This window comes from Saccopteryx leptura, chromosome 5, assembly GCF_036850995.1.
Source record: "Saccopteryx leptura isolate mSacLep1 chromosome 5, mSacLep1_pri_phased_curated, whole genome shotgun sequence".
In the NCBI taxonomy this organism is placed as follows: Eukaryota; Metazoa; Chordata; class Mammalia; order Chiroptera; family Emballonuridae; genus Saccopteryx; species Saccopteryx leptura.
In genome coordinates, this window is record NC_089507.1 from 35,569,760 (window position 1) to 35,591,787 (window position 22,028).

Genomic DNA, 22,028 nt, shown 5'->3' on the forward strand with positions numbered 1-22,028 from the left:
CAGCCATCCCACTTTTAGGAATATACCCCGAGAATACCATAGCACAGTTTGAAAAGGAGAAATGCACCCCCATGTTTATGGCAGCATTGTTTACAATTGCCAAGACCTGGAAACAGCCCAAGTGTTTGTCAGTGGACGATTGGATTAAAAAGCAGTGGTACATATACACGATGGAATACTATGGGGCCATGAAAAAGGAAATATTTTCTGCGACAACATGGATGGAACTGGAAACTATTATGTTAGTGAAATAAGCCAGGCAGAGAAAGAAAAGTATCATATGACCTCACTCATGAGGAATCCGACGAATATGAACTGAGGAGCAGAATAGAGACAGGCAGGATCAAAGGATCCAGAAGGAAAGCAGACAAAGGGAAAGGGGATGACAGAGTGATAGGATGGGACAAGAGCAGAAAAGCAAATCCTGGAGGGAACGGGGGAGGGTGTTACGGGGAGGGAGACGGTGTATGTACTGGGGAACACGGGTGACATTAGAATCTATGTAAACACAATAAATTAATTTAAAAAAATTTTTTAAATGGAACTGCCTTTTGACCCAACCATCCCACTTTTAGGAATATATCCTAAGAACACCAGATCACTGATTCAAAAGAAGAAATGTACTCCCGTGTTTATGGCAGCATTGTTCACAATAGCCAAGATCTGGAAACAGCCCAGTGTCCGTCAGTGAATGAGTGGATTAAAAAGCTGTGGTACATATACACAGTGGAATATTATGCGGCCATGAAAAAGAAGGAAATCTTACCTTTTGCGACAACATGGATGGACCTGGAAACTATTATGTTAAGTGAAATAAGCCAGGCAGAGAATGAAAAATATCATATGACCTCACTTATTTGAGGAATCCAATGAACAATGAACTGAGGAACGGAATAGAGGCAGGATCAAAGGGACCAGAGGGAAAGGGGATGAGAGGATGGGATCAGAGAAGAGAAGGATTTGGTGAAATTATATATACATAACACAGCATTATAGAGAGCAGGACAGCAAATCCTGAAGGGAAGGGGGGAGGGTGTTGGGGGAAAGAGTCAGAGGGATATCAAGGGGAACACGGGGGTGGTGGAGAGGGAGAGATGTAAGCTCAAATTAAAATCAAAGTTAAAAAGAAAAATAACTTCTTGCATATGCTTGCTTTTTTTTTTAATTATACTGTATCTACATTGTTAGGTTAAATAGCTCTTGCATACCTTTTTTTATACGACTTATTTAGTCTTAGCTCTACATTTATATATAGTGGATACTTACCGTCAGTCTGTATGTTATTGTCTCACTAATTATATTCCGTGTTTGAAACTCACTGTCTAGTAGGTTCCTCAAGAAGGAGTTACGGGAACAGTGTCCATTTTCATAGTTTTTGCATGAGAGAAAACAAGAGAGAAGCATCAACTTTGTAGTTCCATTTAGCTATGTACTCATTGGTTGCTCCTTATATGTGCCCTGACTGGGGATTGAACCTGTGATCTCAGTGCACCATGTCAATGCTTTATTCACTGAGCCAGCTGGCCAGGCCTGCTGTTTTCATTTTTGAAGGTCATTTTCTATATATGAAACCTTTGGCTCACATTTTCTTTCTGGGAATATCTTAAATATATTAGTCCATTTTTGTCAGTAATAAATGTTACAGTCATGTGGTCTTTTATCTGGATCTCCAAAGGATGTTTTCTTTTCCTGTATGCTCACTTTATGAGAATATGTCTTCATGTTGGCCATTCTAAGTTGATTTCCCCAGATACGTTTTTTTAGTATAGAGTTAAAAATGTTTTTAAATTTTAGGCAAGTTATTTTAAATTACTGTTTTTTACTATTGTTCTCTGGCTTTGGCTTTTTTTGTTTGTTCTTTGTTTGTTTTGTTTTTTTGTGGTGACTCCTGTTAGCACAGGTTAAATGTCCTTTGCCCATCTTCTGTATCTGTTGCCTTCTCTTTAAACTTTTTCATCTTTCTTACTTTATTCCTGTTCTATAAAAGTTTCTTTTCATTGTCTGTTTCTCTTAAAGTATAATCTGTTATGTGTGATGAGTCGCATTCCTTCTGCCTTAGATTCTATTTTAAAATTACTCATATTATGTCTAATTCTCTGTTTCTTCACTTTATTTTTTAGTGTTTCTTATGCTGATTTGTGATGTTATTTCATCTCATCTAATTTTTTTAAATATATTTTAAATTTGAAATACTAGATTTGAATTTTCATCTTTTTGTATGTGTGTATGCATGGTGGATATGATTTCTGACAAGGTTGCATCATTAATAGAAAAGTGTGTTGGTTCACAACCTCCTCGTGAGCTTGGATCCCTTATGTAGAGGGCAGAGAGAGACTGAAGAAAGAGTCAGACCACCCGGATTGGTAGGTGGCAGGTTTAATAAGCAAGGGAACATACTTATGAGGCTGGTCTCCAGTGACTGCAAGATAAGTAGATAGCCACACCTGACTGCCAGATATCTTAAAAGTTTATATAGAGTCCTTAATTGGGCTCAGTCACGTGCACAGGAGGCCTTAACTAGGTTAATCTATACCCGCATTTCTGTCTCAAGGCTGTATCCTTGGAGCAAGTTCTGGGAGCGGGAAAGGCGAACGGAATCCCATTCTAAAGACGGAGTGAGGAACCTTCAGTTGCTCAGGTTAAGCTCATGGATCAACTGACAGAAATGTCTTTTTAATGATCTTCAACAAAGTGTTATTTTGTTTCTCTTTTTTCTTATAATAACATATTTGGCCTCCATTCTTTTCTGTTGCTTGTTTTTCTGTGGAATTTATTTTTCTAAACATTTAAAAAGAGTGCTTAATATAAGATTTTCTAATTTTGTCACTCTATAGCTCTCTCTTCTGTTGTTTTGGGGAACTGTTTAAAAATATGCTTGTTTATTTTGAGATTTCTTGCCTTTATTCCCCTCCCCTACTTTTATATTATTTTTTATTTTTCAGTTACACTTAATATTTAGTACTATTTTGTATTATTTTCAGATATACATCATAGTAGTTAGACAGTCATACTTTACTAAGTGTTCCCCCCAGTATTTTATACCCACCTGGCACCATACAGTTATTAGAATTTACTGACTTATCTTCCCTATGCTGTACTACTTTACATCCCTGTGACTATTTTGTAATAATCAATATGTACTTCTCAAACCCTTTACATTTTCACCAAGTCCCCTTACCCCCGCCCTACCCCCACAGCCATCAGTCAGTTCTCAATGAGTTGGTTTCAGTTTTTTGTTTTTTTTTTAATTTTATTTATTCATTTTAGAGAGGAGAGAGAGAAGGAGAGAGAGAAAGAGAGAGACGGGTGAAGGAGCTGAGTTGGTTTCAGTTTTGCATGTTCATTTATTTTGTTCTTTAGACTCCACATATAAATGAAATCATATGGTGTTTGTCTTTCTTTGACTGGCTTATTTCAGTTACCCTCTAGGTCCACCTGTGCTGTTGCGAATGGTAATATGTCTTTTTTTTTTATCCCTCTCCCCCACATTTAAAATTTATCATTTTTAAGTATACAAGTCAGTGGTTTGGAACCTGCCTAGTTGGCCCTGGCCAGTGGCTCAGTGGATAGAGCGTCAGCCCGGCATATGGACATCCCAGGTTCGATTCCTGGTCAGGGAACATGGGAGAAGTGACCACCTGCTTTTCTCCCCCTCGCTCTCCCCCTTCTCTCCCTCTTTCCCTCCTGCAGTGGCTCGATTGATTCGAGTGTCGACCTTGACAGTACTGAGGTGCTGAGGATAGCTCAGTTGGTCCAAGCATCAGCCCCAAACAGGGTTGCCAGGTGGATCCCTGTGGGAGTACATGCAGGAGTCTGTCTCACTATCTTTTCTCCTCTCAAAAAAAAAGAAAAGAAGAAAGAAACCTGCTTAGGATTGTAGCCTCATAAATAAATTTTCTGAGTCTAATTGAAAATTAAAATGGTAAAAATAACATTTAATTTCTGTCTACTCCCAGAGGTGTTTCTCTTGGTCTCCAGTAAAGAATACCAATCTGGGAATCAGAGACCTGGTATCAAGTTCTGTGTATTTGCTCCGTTGACCTCTGATTGTGGCAATTTTCCTTCTCTGTACAGAGAAAGGATTAAGTAGTCACTAGTAACTGTTAACAAGGATTTTAACTTCGTAGTGATCACATTTACTTCATCTCTGTGGTCTTAACTAGAACTAATTTTTAAGTCGTTCTGTCAGTAGCATGTTAACTGCCAGTGATGGTGCATAGACCATTTGAGTAACTGGAATGATGTAATATAGTAAGGGTTAGTTGACAAGGAAGTATTTTGTCCTTATTCTCTATTTGTTAAATGATTGAAAGTCATATGTATTTTAATGAATGCTATTCTCCCTATTAGTCATGCTGGCCTGTGTTAGATATATATATTTTTATTGCAAACTATATATGTATACAGTATTAGATATTTACATATTTTTAAAATTACACAATGTCATTTATACTTTGGTGGACATATCACTGTAAAGACAGTCACTTGTAGTGTGTAATTTTATATTAAATGTAGGATATATTTATAAAACATTTCATTTAAATGAATATCAAGCTAAAAAGAGTATATAATTTACGCTGTTTCTCCCATTTCAGAGTTAAGTGCCTGCTGAATTATCTAAACCTTAATTAGAAAACAAACTTAAGGTTTTTAATTATTTATTAAAAGACAAAAATGTATATTTTAAAATATAAATCCTCATTTCATCCACAGTTGCATTTTAGAGTTAACTTCACTTAGACACTAAGGTTAGCATTCTTAGTCATATGTCAGTTTTATAAATAGAGTTCTAATTCTTGCTCAGAGCACATTACACTTTATTTTATGCCTTGATTCAAGTGTAATTCTCGATATCCAAAATAAATAAAGAGAAATTATAACCTATTTTCATAATTAATTTGGGCAATAGAGTCTAATTTACTTAATTTACGTATTTTAGTTAATTTATAAGGGCAACTTAGGAGACTTCCTGAGTGACGCTGTTGACTATCTTTCCAGAGAATGCAGCGGCAGAAGGCTGAAAGACGGCTCCATATTCTCTAGATAAGGAAGGCCTGGATATGATATGCCTTACAATTTGTAATGTTTTACATTTACCAACAATTTATCCACAGATTTTTACTCATTTGCTCTTTGTACCTAAACTATATTTGCTGAAGTTATTTTGTTTAAATATGCATCTAAATATTTTTTTCTCTTTTTGGGGAACAATGCAAATGCTATTACATTTTTATTTTGATTTCTGTACATGATTGCTGGTATTTAGAAATACAGTTAATTTTTGTATGTTCATCTTCTGTCCTATGACATTTTTGAACTGAATATTTCTAGAAGTTTTTTTATAGATTCCTTGGGGTTTTCTGTGTAAATAATCATAGATACAATTTCTTTCTTTCTAACCCATATGCCTTTTATTTTATTTTCTTGCTTATTATCTGGAACTTCCAGCAGTATATTGAACAACAGTGGTGAGAGCATGTCATTGCCTTGTTCTGAATCTTGGAATCATTTAGTCTTTCATCATTAACTATAATGTTACCTGTAGACTTTTTTTTGCAAATGCTCTTTATCAAATTGAAGGTCCTCATTCCTATTTTTTTGATAATTTTTATCATGAATGTATTGAATATTGTCAGATGCTTTTTTTTTTACAAAAAAAATATGATCATTTGATTTTACTTTACCCTTTATTGTGGTCAATTACACTAATTGATTTTCAAATATTGAACCAACTTTGCATCCTGGAATAAATTTCAGTCATGGTAAGTATATCACTTCTATTTGCTAATTTTTTGTTAAGGAGTTTTATGTCTGTATTCATAAGGGATGTTGGTGTATAGTTTTCTTTTTTGATACTTTTTCTAGTTTTGATATCAAGGTAATACTAGCTTGATAAAATAAATAGAAATGTGTTTTCTCCTCTCTGTCTGATAGAGAATATCTAGAATCGGCATTAATTCTTTGAACATTTGACCGAATTTCCCAGTGAAACCATCTAGGCATGGAGATTTCTTTTTTGGAGAGTTTTTAAATTACAAAATTAATTTCCTTAATAACTTTTTGGCCATTCAACTGATCTTTTACATATCAGATGAGTTGTAGCAGTTTGTGTGTTTTGATTTCATCTTAGTTGTCAAATTAATGTCTGTAGGATGTTCATAGTACAGTAGTCCCTTATGATCCTTGGATGTCTTCAGCATCTGTAGTAATCTCCCACTTCATTGGTGATATTGGTCATTGGTTTCTTTCTCTTTTTTTCTTGGGCAGGCTTGTCAATTTTAAGGTTTTTTGAAAGAAGTAGCTCTTGTTCATTTTTTTCCCCTTTATTTTCCTGTATTCAATTTTATTGATTCCTGTTCTTTATTATTTCCTTCTGCTTGTTTTTCCTCTGTTTTTTCTGAGTGTTTGAAGTAGGTGCTTATTAACTTAAGACTCTTTTTCTTTCTAATTACGACCCACAAGTTATGATTTTAATTTTTATTCAGTTCCATGTATTTTAAATTTTCCATTGAGAAGAGTATTTATTTTTCAAATGATTTTTCTGTTACTTTTTAATTATTTATTTATAGTTTGTATTATGATCAAAGAAAGTATTTTTTTAAGATTTCATTTATTGATTTTACAGAGGGGTAGGTAAAGTGAGAAGTATCAACTCATAGTTGCTTTACTTTAGTTGTTCATTGGTTGCTTGTCATATGTGCCTTGACCAGGCAAGCCCAGGGTTTCGAACCGGCAACCTCAGCATCCCAGGTCAATGATCTATCCACTGTGCCACCATAGGCCAGGCAGAGAAAGTATTCTTTATATCTTCAGTTATTTTTAAATTTTTGAAGTTTGCTTTATGGCCCAAGATACAGTCTGTCTTGGTGTATATTCTGTAGGCACTTGTAAAGAATGTGTATTCTGCTATTATTGAGTGGACTGTTCTATAAATGTCAATTTTAGATCCTGCGGTTGATGATGGTGTTGCGTTCTTCCACATCCTGACTGATTTTCTGTTTAGTTCTGTCAGTTGTTGAAAGGGGAATGTTGAAATCTCAACTAATTGTGATTTGTTTATTTCTCCTTTCAGTTCTATGTTTTTCCTTCACATATTTTACATATAGGATTGTCATGTCTTGTTGGTAGTTTGATCCTGTTATGATTATATATTACTTCCCTTTGTCCTTGGTAATTTTATTTTTCATTATTTGATACTACTATAGCCACCCATGCTTTCCTTTAATATTGTGTGCATGATATTTTATTTCATCCTTTTACTTTCAACTTCCCTATATTGTTTTTTTGAAGTGAGTTTCTTGTAGATGGCATGAAAGTAGGCCATGTTTTATAATGCAATCTGTCAAATCTCTGTCCTATAATTGTTGTAGCTAGACCATTTATATTTCATGTAATTACTGATATGCTCAGGTCTCTCATTTGTATGTTGTTTTCTATTTGGTTTTTATTTCTCTTTTTTATTTCCTGGTTCCCATGTATTATTTGAACATTCTTTAGATTTCATTTTGACATAATGTTTTATAATTACACAGTTATTGTAGTGGTTGCATTGCATTACACTGTGTATACATAATTTGTCATATATGTGTATATATATATCACAGTCTATTGGTGTCATTATTTTACCAGTTCAAGTCAAGCAGTATAGTCCTTACCTTCTTCATGTCCCTTTATCTTGTCCCGCTTATAATTGTCTTAAATTTATCCATATATTTCCAACCATATCAGTGTTAAAATTATTTTTCAACCTTTAAATGTAATTTTGAAAATTCAAAGAAAGGAAATTCCTATTATGGTTGCCCATATTTTTGCTTACCCTGTTCTTTCTTCCTTTCTGATATTCCAAGTTTCCTTCTTTTAACCATCTTCTTTCTGTTTAGAGAACTTCTTTAGCTATTCTTTCAGGGTAAGTCTACTTGCCACAAATTCTCTTGATTTTCTTTTGTCTAAGAATGTCTTGATTTCCCCCCATTATAGAATATTTTCTCTGAGTCTAGAATTCTGGGTTGACATTTCTTTTCTTGCAACTCTTGAAAAGCATTGTGCCAATTCTCTCTTGTATGGATTGTGATGAGAAATCTATCACGGTTAGAATTCTTCTTCCCCTGTAAATTAGATGTTATTTCTCTCTCTCATTTCCTGTCTTTAGTTTTCAAAAGTTTGACTGTGATGTGCTTTGGCATGAATTTCTTTAGATTTATCTTTTTGGTGTTTTTTAAGATTTCTGAATCTGTGGGTTTATGTCCTTTGGTGCATGTGGGAAATGTTTAGTCATTTTTCAATATACTTTTCGTCCTTTCTTTTTCCTTTCCTTTCATGACTGATGATATGTGTGTTAATTCTTTTGTTATAGCCCCACAGGTGCATGAAGCTCTGTTTTGTTTTGTTTGCTGTTCGTTTGTTTGTTTGTTTTCAGTCCATTTTCTCGCTGTTGTTCAGATTGGGTAATTTCTTTTGTTCTGTCTTCCAGCTCACTGATTCCTTCCAGTTTGCTGTTGAGCCCATTCATTGAGTTATTTTGATTAATATATTTTTCTGTTTAAAATTTTTTATTTCATTCTTCTTTACATCTTCTGTTTTTTGCTGAGACTTTTTTTTTCAAGTCTTCAGAATTAGACATTTAAGCAGTTTTGTGTTTTTTTTAACTCAGTGTTAATCTTAGTCATTTTTCAATATGCTGTAGGGATTTCAGTACGCATTATGTATTTTAGTTTATCACAGTCTATTTCAGGTTACTACTGATTTTTTTTTTTTTACAGGGACAGAGAGAGGGATAGATAGGGACAGACAGATAGGAACGGAGAGAGATGAGAAGCATCAATCATCAGTTTCTTGTTGCAACACCTTAGTTGTTCATTGATTGCTTTCTCATATGTGCCTTGACCGCAGGCCTTCAGCAGACCAAGTAACCCCTTGCTCGAGCCAACAACCTTGGGTCCAAGCTGGTGAGCTTTGCCCAAACCAGATGAGCCCACGCTCAAACTGGTGACCTCGGCCTGGGTCCTCCACATCCCAGTCCTACACTCTATCCATTGTGCCACTGCCTGGTCAGGCATTTAAGCAGTTTTATAAAGTTTGTCATCACAACTTTAAAATCTTTTTCAGGTAATTCTAACATCTCTGTCATCATGGTGTTAGCGTGTATCTGTTATATATTTTTTATTCAGTTTCAGATATTCGAATTTCTTGGTATGATGAGTTGTTTTTGAAATCTGGACACTTTTGTATTATGTTCTGGATCTTACTTGAGCCTTCTTTTTTTATGTCTTTCTCTGATACTACTTAGGCATTTAGTGGATGGGGCAGGGGCATTTCATTACTGATGGGAGGTAATAGAAGCTCAGGTTCTCTACGCTGTCTCTGTTGACACCCAAGGCAGAGGGACCAGCTGGGCAGAGGTAAGAGTTCTGGTTCCCCACATTGTCTCCACTTACACTGTGGTGGGGTTGCTTTTGTTTCCACAAGCAATCATGAAAGTCCTGACTCTCCGCTACCTCCTCCCACACCAACCCAAGGGGCGAAGCAAGATCACCTCATTGCTACCCTCTCTGAGCTCCTGCCTGGAGAGGGTTTTGTGGTGCCTTGGTAAGCCTTACAAAGATAGAAGTCTGGGCTTCCCACTGGCCTTTGCTAGTATGGGTGGGAGTAGAGCCACAGTTTTTATTTTTTATGTGGTATCTGGCTGGAGTAGAACAGTTATCATTTAAAAGTTTTCTTTTCTGGTCCTTTGGATAGAGAGAGCAGGCTTTTTTGGTCTATCAAACCCAGTGGCTTTTCTGCATTGCCAGCTTCTTCAACTCTAGTCTGGGATACATAAGGCAAAAAGAAAACTGTGGGAACTCATTGCCATGTTATCCCTTGGGTGCAAGGTCCCTGCTTGATCTTTCTTCTCTCTACTTTTAAGAATCTTTTTATGTCTGATTTATACATAATGCCCAAGGTTTTAAATTATACTTAGTGAGAGAAATAGGGAAAAATAAATCTATTCACATGCCTTCAATTGGAAGTCTGAGATTTACATTCAAAAATAATTTAGGTAAGGCCCTGACTGGATAGCTCAGTTGGTTAGAATATCCTCCCGATATGCCAAGGTTGTGGGTTCAATACCCAGTCAGGACACGTACAAGAATCAGCCAATGAATGAATAAGTATAGTGGAACAACAAATCTATGTTTATTTCTCTCTCTCCCCTCCTCCTCCCCTCCTCCCCTCCTCCCTCTCTCTAAAATTAATAAAAAATTAAATTGTCAGGAGATAACTGGTTTTCTGGTATAACTATTAATAGTAAAATGGTGGTCAGAAGTTTTTCCACAGGGAAAGACGCTTTTTACAAATCTTATTTTTAAGATAAGATTTGACTAAGTCAAAATATTATAGATCTATTCCAATATTTATAAGGCGGTCATGTAGAAATGAAACACTCTCAGCTTCATCAATATAGTCTGTCTAATTTCACCATACACTTTTCATCAGTCACCAAAAGAAGGAAGCCTAGGACTCCTCAATCATCCCTCATCTACCAGATTGTCATTCACGTTGTCTTGGTGTATCTCTTAGTCTGACCTCATTTCCATCTATCTCCAGCTCCCCAGACTTTTGCTAATAATTACTCTTTGGAGCTCATGATCCTCCTCTGAAACTTACTGTCTGAAACCTATGTCCCCACCAAAACAAAATCCTCATTGAAAGGTTCTTAATTGTGGTAAAAGTTAGGACTGAAGATGGCTTTTCTGGAGTCGGTACTGGAAGGAGCAGGTCCAGGCCCCAGGGAGGGACAGAAGGAGGGAGGGAGGGAAGGAAGGAAGGAGGGAGGGAGGGAGGGAGGGAGGGAGGGAGGGTTTCGCCCTGGCCAGGTAGCTCAGTTGGTTAGAGCAGTGGTCCCCAGCCCCCGGGTTGTGGACCGGTACCGGTCCTTGGGCCGTTTGGTACCAGTCCGCAGAGAAAGAATAAATAACTTACATTATTTCCATTTTATTTATATTTAAGTCTGAACGATGTTTTATTTTTTTAAAATGACTAGATTCCCTCTGTTACATCTAAGACTCACTCTTGACGCTTATCTCAGTCACATGATACATACATTTATCCGTCCCACCCTAAAGGCTGGTCCCTGAAAATATTTTCTGACATTAAACCTGTCCATGGCCCAAAAAAGGTTGGGGACCACTGGGTTAGAGCACCCTCCTGATATGCTAGGTTTATGGGTTTAGTCCCCAGTCAGGGCACATACAAGAATCAACAACCATTGAATGCATGCATGGATTGTTGGATTGATGTTTCTCTCTCTCTCCCCTTCCTCTTCCTCTAAAATCAATTAATAAATTTTTTTAATAAAAGGTCCTTTAAGCTTTTTATATTTATTACTTAGTTTTAGAAATTTAATCATGATGTTTCTTGGTGTGGTATTCCCTGATTTTTTTGCCCTGATTGGGTATTTTTTTAACTACTGTACTTAGATTATGTGAGTTGATAGTTTCATCAGATTGGAAGAAAATTCTTTCTTTAAATCTTTTCTGCCCAACTCTTCCCCTCCTTCTATTAGACCCTGTCATACTGACCTGTGGGTCACCGAGGCTTTATCACTTTAATTTTGGCTCTTTAGTCTCTGTATGCCTTAGTTTGGATAATAACTATTGTTATGTCTTCTGGTACCTCTTCTGCCGTATCTCAACTATTAATTCCAATCCAGTGAACTTGGTGTTTTAGATATATTGTATATTTTATTGGGAAGTTCTGTTTTAAAGATTTTATTCACTGAATTTAGAGAGAGGAGAGAGAAGGGTCCGGGGCAGGAGCAGGAAGCAGCAACTCGCAGTGACTGCCTCTTACATGTGCCCTGACTGGCTGGGTTTTGAAGTGCTGACCTCAGCACTCCAGGTCGACACTTCATCACTGTGCCACCACAGGTCAGGCGAAGTTCTGGTTCTTTTTTTATTTTTTAATCTTTTATTTTCTTGCCTTATTATGTTTATATTTTTCTTTATAACCTTAAACATACATGTATTAGTTGTCTTAAAGTGCTTGCCTGCTAATTTAGTTATCCTGTAACTTCTTGGTCTGTTTCTATTGATAGATTTTTATCCTGGTTTGGTTATTATTTTTCTGTTCTTTTATATACCTAATAATTTTTGTATTGGGTAGTAGACATTATGAAGTGTCACGTTCTGTGCTGGATTTTATCTTCTTTCAAATAGTGTTGGACTTTGTTTTAACAAGCGGTTATTTATGGATCAGTTTGATCCTTCATTGCCAGAATCAGCAAACATTTCTTCAAGGGCCAGATATAAATATTTTAGGATTGTGGGTAATCTGGTCTCTGTTGTAACTTGGAGCTGGAAAGCAGCCATAGACAATATATTAAACACATGAGTGTTGCTGTGTTCTAATAAAACTTTATTTACAAAAAGAGTTGACTTGCCCATTGCTTGTAATATGCTAACCCTTGCTTTACAGGCTTGTTTTTAAGTTTCATTAGTGTGAATTTATAGTGGCTTTATTCTACAGCTCATTTATTTCCTTTGGAGTGTCTCCTGATGGCCCTGGGTGTTCAGTTCAGCAAGCAATCTCTAAGGCAGGGGTCTCAAACTCAACTCAGCATGTGGGCCGCAGAGCAAGATCACAGCCGTTTGGCGGGCCGCACTAGGTCTACAAAAGGCAACTGTTACGCAACACTTTTCAGTGTCACAAAACGACCAGAAACTGTAGTTCGCATCACAACTGCTGTTAACTAAGCTAATATCTAGCTAGGATGCTAGAGAAATGAAAAATACAAGTAGGCCCCTAGGCTTACTTAATTTTATCCAAAATATTTTGAACTTCGTGGATTAGTCTGCGGGCCGCACAAAATTGTTCGGCGGGCCGCGAGTTTGAGACCCCTGCTCTAAGGGGTTGAAACTCACATGTTTTCCAGTCCTCTGTGAGCTCTGGAAACTGATTGATTCAGTGCTCCAGTCCTTGTCTGCCCTCCCCCGGAGCCTCACACAGTCGTGGCTGCGCAGTGTTTGGCCGGGATTCAAGCAGCCCCTGAGTGCGGGTGGACTTCCAGAGCAGCTCTCTCTTCTGAGGACCCTGCCCCTCAGATCCCAGCTCAGCACGATGACTGATCTGTCAGGATGCCTCGCCTTGCTCTATAGTCCGACAAAATGTCTGTAAACACCCCCCCCCCCCGGAAAAAAACCAAACAGGGGACTCGGGGCGCACCACATTTATTTTCCCTCTCTCAGGTTTTACAGTCCTGTACTGCTTGTTGTCCAGTATTTGAAACCTGTTTTGTATATCTGTCCAGTTTTATAGGTGTTTACAGCAGGGGTTAAGGCTTTTCCCAGTTTTGCCATCATGGCAGAATGCTGCAATGATGGTTTTAAAATAAATACTTAAGTTTCACTCCAGACTGGATTCTCTAGGGTTGGTGTCTGGGCTTTCATACTTTTGTTCTATTTGAAGTTCCTCAGGATTTTGATGCACGTTCATGTTTGAGAATCATGGCTTTTCAGTTTTTGGAGCTAAGCAGAGATAATTTGAGCACATTAAGGACAGAGTCCTAGTTATCTTAAGTGCAGAGGTGCTGACATTTGGGACTCTAATCAGACAAAAGGCAGGAAGGTCAGGTAAGAAGGAAGGAGGCTGTGTACAAGAAGCCTTATTGAAAGGGTAGTAGGAGATGAATTTCCCCTCTTTGGGAGTTCTGCGGCTAAGGCTTATCTCTCTTCTTCCTCCCAGACATCAGATGAAAATAGTAACCAGACTTCGTTCTTTCCTCTCCTACTCACTACTGTGGTAGATTTGCTTTTATTTGTGTCCTTTAGACAGATTAGTAGAAGTGAGAAGCATGGAATTCCATAGAATATTCCATTTCTACAGTGTTAGGACCAAGTCCCTGGTCCAAGTTTTCCCTTCATTCATATTCTCCCTAAACTAATGGAGATTGAGAGACAATAGGGTGACCTCTCTGCCTATGATCCATTTCTCCCCCAATCTCCCCTGTTCTCCCCCAGTCTCTCTCATTCTCCCCCAATCTACCCAGTTCTCCCCCAGTCTCTCCCATTCTCCCCCAATCTACCCTATTCTCCCCAATTCTCCCCCAGTCTCTTCCATTCTCCCCCAATCTACCCTATTCTCCCCAATTCTCCCCCAGTCTCTCCCATTCTCTCCCAGTCTACCCTATTCTCCCCCAGTCTACCCCATTCTCCCCCAATCTACCCTATTCTCCCCAATTCTCCCCCAGTCTCTCCCATTCTCCCCCCTCCTCTCCCAATCTCTCCCATTCTCCCCTAATCTCCCCCATTCTCCCCCATCCTCCACATTCTCTCTTAACACCACCCCAGAGTTTTTTGTTAGGTAAAGCATATTAAGGTAATATTTTTTATTTTACTATGTGTAGCCATCCATAACATTTCAAGAAACTGAAACTAACACCGTTTCAGAGGTCATTGACCCAAACAGGATAAACAGAGAAGGAGGACTGTGCCCCCAAGGGGATCTGAGCTTAAAATCCTAAGGGATCACCACAATAATACAATTTTTTGAACTTATTTTGGCTTAAAAATTATACATCTTCTTTATGTATCAGTATTTGTTTTAATATTAGCATTCTAAGCACTTAATAGAATTGACATTCTGGAAAAATATACCATCTTCGTCATGTGACTTCCTATAGCTCTTAATGATATGCCCGTATAAGTATAACTTCCTCACTTGGTGAAGCACAACAGAAGCAGTTTTTGTTTTAATATTTAGTTTGTAAATTTTAAGCTACATTGTAGGAGACACCCACCATATACTTGATACATGTTTACATGTATGTTTCTTTGAGGGGAAAGTATATTTTAAGTGCTAGTCAACATTCCGGCAGTCACCCAATTTTGAGTACGGACTTGGTTTTTTTGGATTTTTTTTAGCACAGAAAATTTATCGCTTACATTTCTACAAAGCGAGTGTTCGTGAATACAGGTGTACTGGTGCCCAGTCTCCAAGTGTTATATGAGCAGTGGTTTCCACTGAAAACATTGCTTTGCTTTGTCCTTCCGCAGTACCTTCTCCAGGCAAGTTCCGCTCCCCTGCAGCACCGTCTCCGCTGGCTCTCCGGCAGCCCGTGAAAGCATTTAGTAACCATGGCTCTGGTTCTCCTGGTAGCCAAGAAACAACACAACTCACACAAACCACCTCCTCACCTGGGCCTCCCATGGTTCAGAACACAGTCCCAGCAAATCCTCCCAGCAATATCAACAACACTACTCTAACCAGACCTGCAGGGACAACCGCGATGAGAAGCGGCTTGCCCAGACCCAGTGCCCCTTCCGCTGGGGGGATTCCAGTGCCTCGCAGCAAACTTGCACAGCCTGTTCGCAGGTAAGTGGCCTGCCTGTGCTCTGTTTCAGCTGTTTTGAGTGTAGGAAAGTGGGTAGACTGGAATTACACTCATCTTTGCATTTGATAGTGAACATCGAGTCCTGAATGGGTACTCACTAGAGTCCTAGTGCAATTTGAGTAAAACATTTCTTTACTGTTTTAAAAAAACCTTAGTTGGGAAGGTAGGGTATTATAACACTTTGGTTCAGATTAACTTTGCCCAGATACCTAACATGATTAAGCATCTCAGAGAACTCCTAGAAAAAATAGTTGGAACCATTCAATTTGGTTGTGATATTTGTTCATTTTGAATATAATAATATTCAATAAAGGTATTATAGGCATATTAGGCCCTAGAGTGAGATTTAAGATAAAATTTCTAGCTACCAAGTCTGAGTATAAGCCAGGAAGTTGATTTTCAAACCTTGCTACAGTTCAGAATCTTCTGTGGAATTTATGTAAATATAGAGGCCTAAAATCTACTACCAAGGAGTTGATTAAGTGTGAAGCCCAGAATCTGTGGGAGTGCGGGTTTTTCTTTGTTTGTTTAATCTTCAGTGATTCTTGTTTAATCTTCAGGTGATTCTGAGCCCAACCAGTTTGGGGGTTCTGCACTTGTAATCTTTATCTACCTTTCAGTAATGTGATCACCACCATCAGTAATTTTAGATGTCAAATAAAATTAAATTTTAAATATTTTTTTACACGTTAAAAAATGCATTCATCCCATAAGCATTTAAGCTGCCCCTACTTTTTATTTTAAGATGAACATTCTATTGTACATTTCTGAATGCAGAAGTAGAGTGCATCAGCTTTTTGCTATGCACTCTACTAAATAATTTTTATGTATCTTATTTAATTTTTACAATAACAGAACGTGCAGGTACTGTTGTTATTCCTATTTTCAGAGAAGACTTGAAATTTAGTGAAGTAAATGAAGTTGGTAATCCATGTGGTTGGAAAAGATGAGACAATCTTTTCCTTTCTTTCACTCTACTAGCTATTTTGACAAGAGGTTAGTGAAGTCGCCTGATGCCCAGTGAAAGTGGGAAGTTGTGGAAATACTGAGTTGGGACAGTTGTGCTGATAGCATCGTAGAGCTTTGATGTCAACAGTCTCCTGGAACAGCCTTCATTGGAGTGTGATGCCACCTGCAAGTACTTACCCTGTGTAGGAGACAGTTGGCCATGTGTTACTTAAGCCCCACAGGTCACTTTCTACAATTGCTTTCTTTCAGATCCTTGCCAGCTCCTAAAACCTACGGTAGCATGAAAGATGACAGTTGGAAAGATGGCTGTTATTGACCAGCGGAGGTCCACAGCTTCATGGAGACCCCTTCACCAGGCTGAAAGACAACTTTTATATGCAGACTGTTCAGCTAAGACTCTTGGGATTTATAAAATCCCAGCCCTCTCTGTCTTAAGTAGCACAAGCTGACAGAGATGATCAAGCAGCACTTTAACGACATTTAACATCAGATGTGTTTGGTAATCATACAATCACTCTCCGTGGAATCACTTTTAGTTTTGTTTAACAGAAACTAAGTTGATTTTTAAATATTTGACAGAGGCCAATATCTGGGCAAAAAAACTAGTAGATGCCAAAGAGAAATGCCCATTTGTAAATGAGAGAGTACCTTTGTGCACAAGAAAATGGTGAATTCAAGCTATCCAAAACTTCACGTTCAACCTAATTCACTGCATAGTGGTATCAATAAATGTTTGTGTTAATGAGAACTAATATCCTGATTAATTATCTAAAATGTTTCACTGGTACTCCAAGAAACTAGACAGAGATGGAGGAGGATGGGGGTGGGAACAAACTTGGGCTAGAGATTTAAAACATGATACCTAAATTTGGGAGAGCACTATAAATTATTTTTGCAGATTCATTAGAATAAAAGATGTCATTTTGTTTAATCTTAAGTTCTGGATGTAGCTCACGTATCCACACCAGCTGCTGTTCAGCACGCATACACATTTGCATCGACACATCGGACTGCTGTGTGTTTGTTTTGATTGCCAAAAGGGCTTAATGTCAGTTGTACAATCTTTCTAAACTTTATAGCTCCTGGCTCAGGAAACGTAGCCTTTGCTATTGAAGCCAACTTCTTCACATGCTGTTATCTGTTACAGAATTAAGAGATCTTGTTTTTATTAGCAGGTTTCCTTGATGGGAAAGAGCAAGTAGTATGTGTCTTTATTCTTGATATAAATAACACCACCTCAGTGCTTACAACCTGGAACAAAACCATACAGTGAGAGAGAAGGGGGGGAAATCTATGCACTTAATTTATAAAGTCTCTGGTAATGACAATTGTATTGTTGCTATTAAATGATACAATGGTCTATTATGTAGTAGGAAAGTAGCCTGCTGAATCCTACCTAAGTTGATCCACTTTAAACTAGTAACTGTATAAAACATCCTTCAAAAATACTGTCTGTTTTGACTTTGATTCTGCCTTAGATCAGTCTTCACATTTTTGTTAACAAACGAAACCCAGGACATGTGACTCTAACCCTTACTACTTGCTCTCTAGTGGCCTGTGGGTACACCTCGGAAAGTACTTCTTTCATTGTTTTAGACTATTACGAGACTAACACATCCTTCCACAGCAGGCTTCTGGTTTTACCTGGTGAGAAGTCTGGTTTTAAATATTTCATTTGAACAGCTCTAAAATATTGGCAGTTGAGTCACCTAAAAGATTTTAGAGATTTGAATGTAAGTTAATTTTCTGTTAGTCAAAGACATTCTGTAAGTTGGCAAAAGAAATTGAGAAGTGGGAAGCTTGATATTCGGTATAGCATTGAGGTTGAGATGTCGAGAGAATGATAAAACTTCCAAAACCAAGACCCCTGCCCTTTCTGCCACGACTGACCCCGTGGTAGTCATTGTTAGCTTGACCAGTAGGGAGTCATTCAGTTAGCACAAGCAAGTGGAGATTTAAACTGCCAGTGCTAATGTATTTTAGTGTATAATGCAAGGAAGAAATTTTATTCTTCAATTTGAGGGTATTAGGGGTGGGTCAGGAAAGGATGGCACCAGAATTCCACATGATGATGAATTTAAAATGTTGCTTTTCAGAGAAGATAAAGAAAACATCTGCTCTGGGAATGTGTGGGGGTATCCCATGTAAAAATCTAAGTAAAAGAACCCAGCCACGGTCTCGTTTTAAAAAACACATATACACAAAACAAAATAGCTCTCAGTTTTTAGTGCAACATTACAAAAAAAAAATAATTTAATTAATAATTAAGAGGAATTTTAACTATTATGAAATACCCATTACATTTTTAAGTTGGATTATCAGTTTCAAAAGGAGTATTCAGGTTATTTAACTTTGTTTTTAAAGGCTGCATCAGAAAAAAAGTGTCTTTTTTTAATTAAAATATTTCATCACCTGTTAAAAAGCATATTTGGATCTGAGTTGAGTAAACTGTTATTTTACCTGCTGTTGTACTACCACAGACTATTGGCTTTTAGTTTCCTAAAGAGAAAAATTGCCTTTTTACTAGAAAGCCTTTGTGTATTGCTAATTTTTCTATTTGGGAAAATGTGAGGACTCACTGTGGTTAGTCTTACAGGAGAAATGTGGGTTTGATAAACTAGTGCCTATGATTTTAACTTATGTTTGACATAGAGTAGTAAGGGTTTTATGAATGTTGATTATTTTTTTGTGCCAACAGCCCAGAATTGTCACTTATATGTAAGCAGGACAATATGAGCTCTGCTTCCAAAGTTATTTAATTTTCTCAGTGTTTGAATGTTATTTTTGTGTATGTTAATAAAAGTGTAAAGAATTGGAAAAAATATAAATATTCTTAACTCAAGCATTTGCTGGATCATTTTTCTACAGAACTTGTTTGTAATATAAAACACTCTCTGAAGAGTTGACTTTTTCAGTTTTCATACCCTGGAAATCACATTTTGTAAAACTGGGGACCATTCATAATTGTCAGATACTTTTTTAAATTATTTCAATACATCACTTTTATAAAAAAGTTTTTTTGAATGGAAATTAGATACATGTGACCCCAGATGTTTGTATAACTCAAATGATCTAGACTATGTATGTTTAAATTAACTTTTTATTGAATGTACAGGCATCAGTTTTTGACGTTATGCATGGTCCTTTTAGATCACATTAAGTTTGATTTGCAAACATTTCTATAGCTGAACTTGTATATGTGGTTGCCTCCTTAATAAACAGCCTGACCATAATGTTTATTATTAAATTTATATTTGTTTTTCCAGTGTTTTATTAATTTCTGGATATGGTGAGATTTCTTCCCACCTTTTCTTCTGCTCTCTACCAGTTACCTACAACTGGTTTAAATAAATTTCTCATTTGATTTTTTTTTAAACACACAGACCCAAATCATATTTAATCATTATGAGGCTGTAGTATATCATGTTGTTTTCTCTGTCCTGGTTATTTCATATGTTAATTATTTAGAGTAAATTTATAGTGTACTCAGAATTGGTATGTTCCTGGAACTCTTTCACTTGCTGTAAATCAATATCTAGTTAGAAAGAGTATATATAAAACAAGCAGAATGCCAGTTTTATAAGAGTTTCCAACATGGAAGATGAAAATATTTTAAAAGCAAATGTGGATGTGTAATTAATTGATCATGTGCATCTTTTCTCTCCTGGATGAATGGAGGAAATCAAGAATTGTACACTGTTTAATTAGTTCCTCACACTCCTTTTGGAAGTTTTTACTGTCCTCCATGTTTACAATTAGTCTCAATAATGAGGGGTAGAGAAATGATCGTGTTTGTATTTTTCTCCCAGGTCAACCTAAAAACTTCTAAAACTCACTCAAAATTAAATGTCAAAATGCTTGTAAGTTATCAGTGAATGAGAAGTTTATTGCAGTGCAACAGGAAAACCCGTATGGAAGTTCTTGGGAAGTATTTGCTGTGTCACAGTTCAGCGTTGAGTTACAAAAGCAGAATAAATGCTAGGAAAACCAACTTGGAGCAAGGTAGCAAACAGGATGTTCACATGAGCATGAAGCCAAGCATCCCCTGATGTGTTTTGTATTTTGAATGATCCTAAATATTAAGTCTGAGGAGACTAAATGAAATAGCCCTCTTGTTTCTAGTCTGAAAATGGGACAGATTTCACTCATGGACCTTAATACAAGTCGGTTAAAACTGTTGTGATGCCAATTTCAAACCACTTTTTATGTTTTCTTTTAAAAAAATAAAGCTTTATTTCTTATGATTTTGAAAGTAATAGAGATGCATTGCTTTATTTTTTATTTAGAAATTAAATGTAATTGGGGTGACACTGATCGATAAGAATACACAGATTTCAGGAAAACATCTCTATAATATTTGAACTGTTGATTGCGTTGTGTGCCCATCACCCAAAGTCAAATCATTTTTTGTCACCATATATTTGTTCCTCTTTAGTCCCCTCCCCTGCACCAGCTCCCTCTTTTATCTGTGTCTGTGAGTCTGTTTTATATCAGCTGGATAACAGAATACATTTTAGCTTCCCTGATACATAAATTCGGGTAGTGGAAGAAGAGAGGGAATGGATGTTGGATCAGCAACTAAGAGGGGCTGCCCCAAATAAGTTATCTAAGCAATAAAAACTTAGCTAAATTACTAAAACCTTTTAACAATTTTAGTCATTTTTAACAAAAATCCTTTTCTGATATGGTCACAAACAGATGCTGATTATGATATGAATGTCACTTGATGCTTTAAACTCATCAGTAAAACCAGTGACTATTTTGTGTGTAATAGATGTGTTTCTTTTTTTTTTTTTTTTTTTGTATTTTTCTGAAGCTGGAAACGGGGAGAGAGAAGTCAGACAGACTCCCGCATGCGCCCGACTGGGATCCACCCGGGCCACCAGGGGCAACGCTCTGCGGGCCATCTTTGCTCCAATGGAGCCTTGGCTGCGGGAGGGGAAGAGAGAGACAGAGAGGAAGGGGGGGGGGTGGAGAAGCAAATGGGCGCTTCTCCTATGTGCCCTGGCCGGGAATCGAACCCGGGTCCTCCGCACGCCAGGCCGACGCTCTACCGCTGAGCCAACCGGCCAGGGCCCTGTTTCTTCTCTTAATATCACTTATCAAGCCTACTGCCAGAAAGCCAGTGTTGAAGCCACCCTTACAAATGTGCTGGGTTTTTCTATTAACCCAAATCATTCCAATTCCATAAAAGAATAGCCTGTAAGTTCTAAGTTCCTAACTATGCCTATTTCTACATGGATGCCTACCTTCTGCTTATTTGTCTTTAGAAATATTTCAAGGCCTCTTGGAACGTTTCCTGATTATTCATTATGTTCACATGTTTGAACAGCCAGAATCTGATGGTGGGGGGCGGGGGACTGCTGCGACCTGTAGTGCTCATCAAGGCAGACAGCCACTTAGCGTAACAATATGCACGGGGATTGAATGCCTTGCCTTTTAGATTCATTAATCTTGATTAATGAATATAAAGAATGCAACCCCACAGAAAGCTGCTCACTCAGGCATTGATTGCCTATTCTGTAGGAGGCACTATTATCAGGCCCCATGGGGAGATGACCCACACCAACTCCACAGGCTTTTTACACGAACACCTGCCAGGTCCAAGTCTCCTGTCTTCAAAAACATTTTGTTGTTTAGATTGTTTGCCATTTTTTGTTAATAATTGACTGTGTCTTCTCTTTCTATTGAT

The 22,028-nt window shown here is 37.5% G+C and overlaps 1 protein-coding gene across 3 annotated transcripts in view; it reads left to right on the forward strand.

Moving 5' to 3' along the window:
- SLAIN2 (SLAIN motif family member 2) overlaps positions 1 to 20,594 on the forward strand; it is an 82,284-nt gene extending 61,690 nt beyond the window's left edge. For all 3 annotated transcript variants that reach the window (XM_066387740.1, XM_066387737.1, XM_066387738.1), the window contains 2 exons: positions 15,030 to 15,348; positions 16,586 to 20,594. In XM_066387740.1, coding sequence (XP_066243837.1) covers positions 15,030 to 15,348; positions 16,586 to 16,652 — 386 coding nt within the window. In that variant the 3' untranslated portion in view covers positions 16,653 to 20,594. The remainder of the gene's footprint in view (positions 1 to 15,029; positions 15,349 to 16,585) is intronic.
- The last annotated feature ends 1,434 nt before the right edge of the window (positions 20,595 to 22,028 follow it).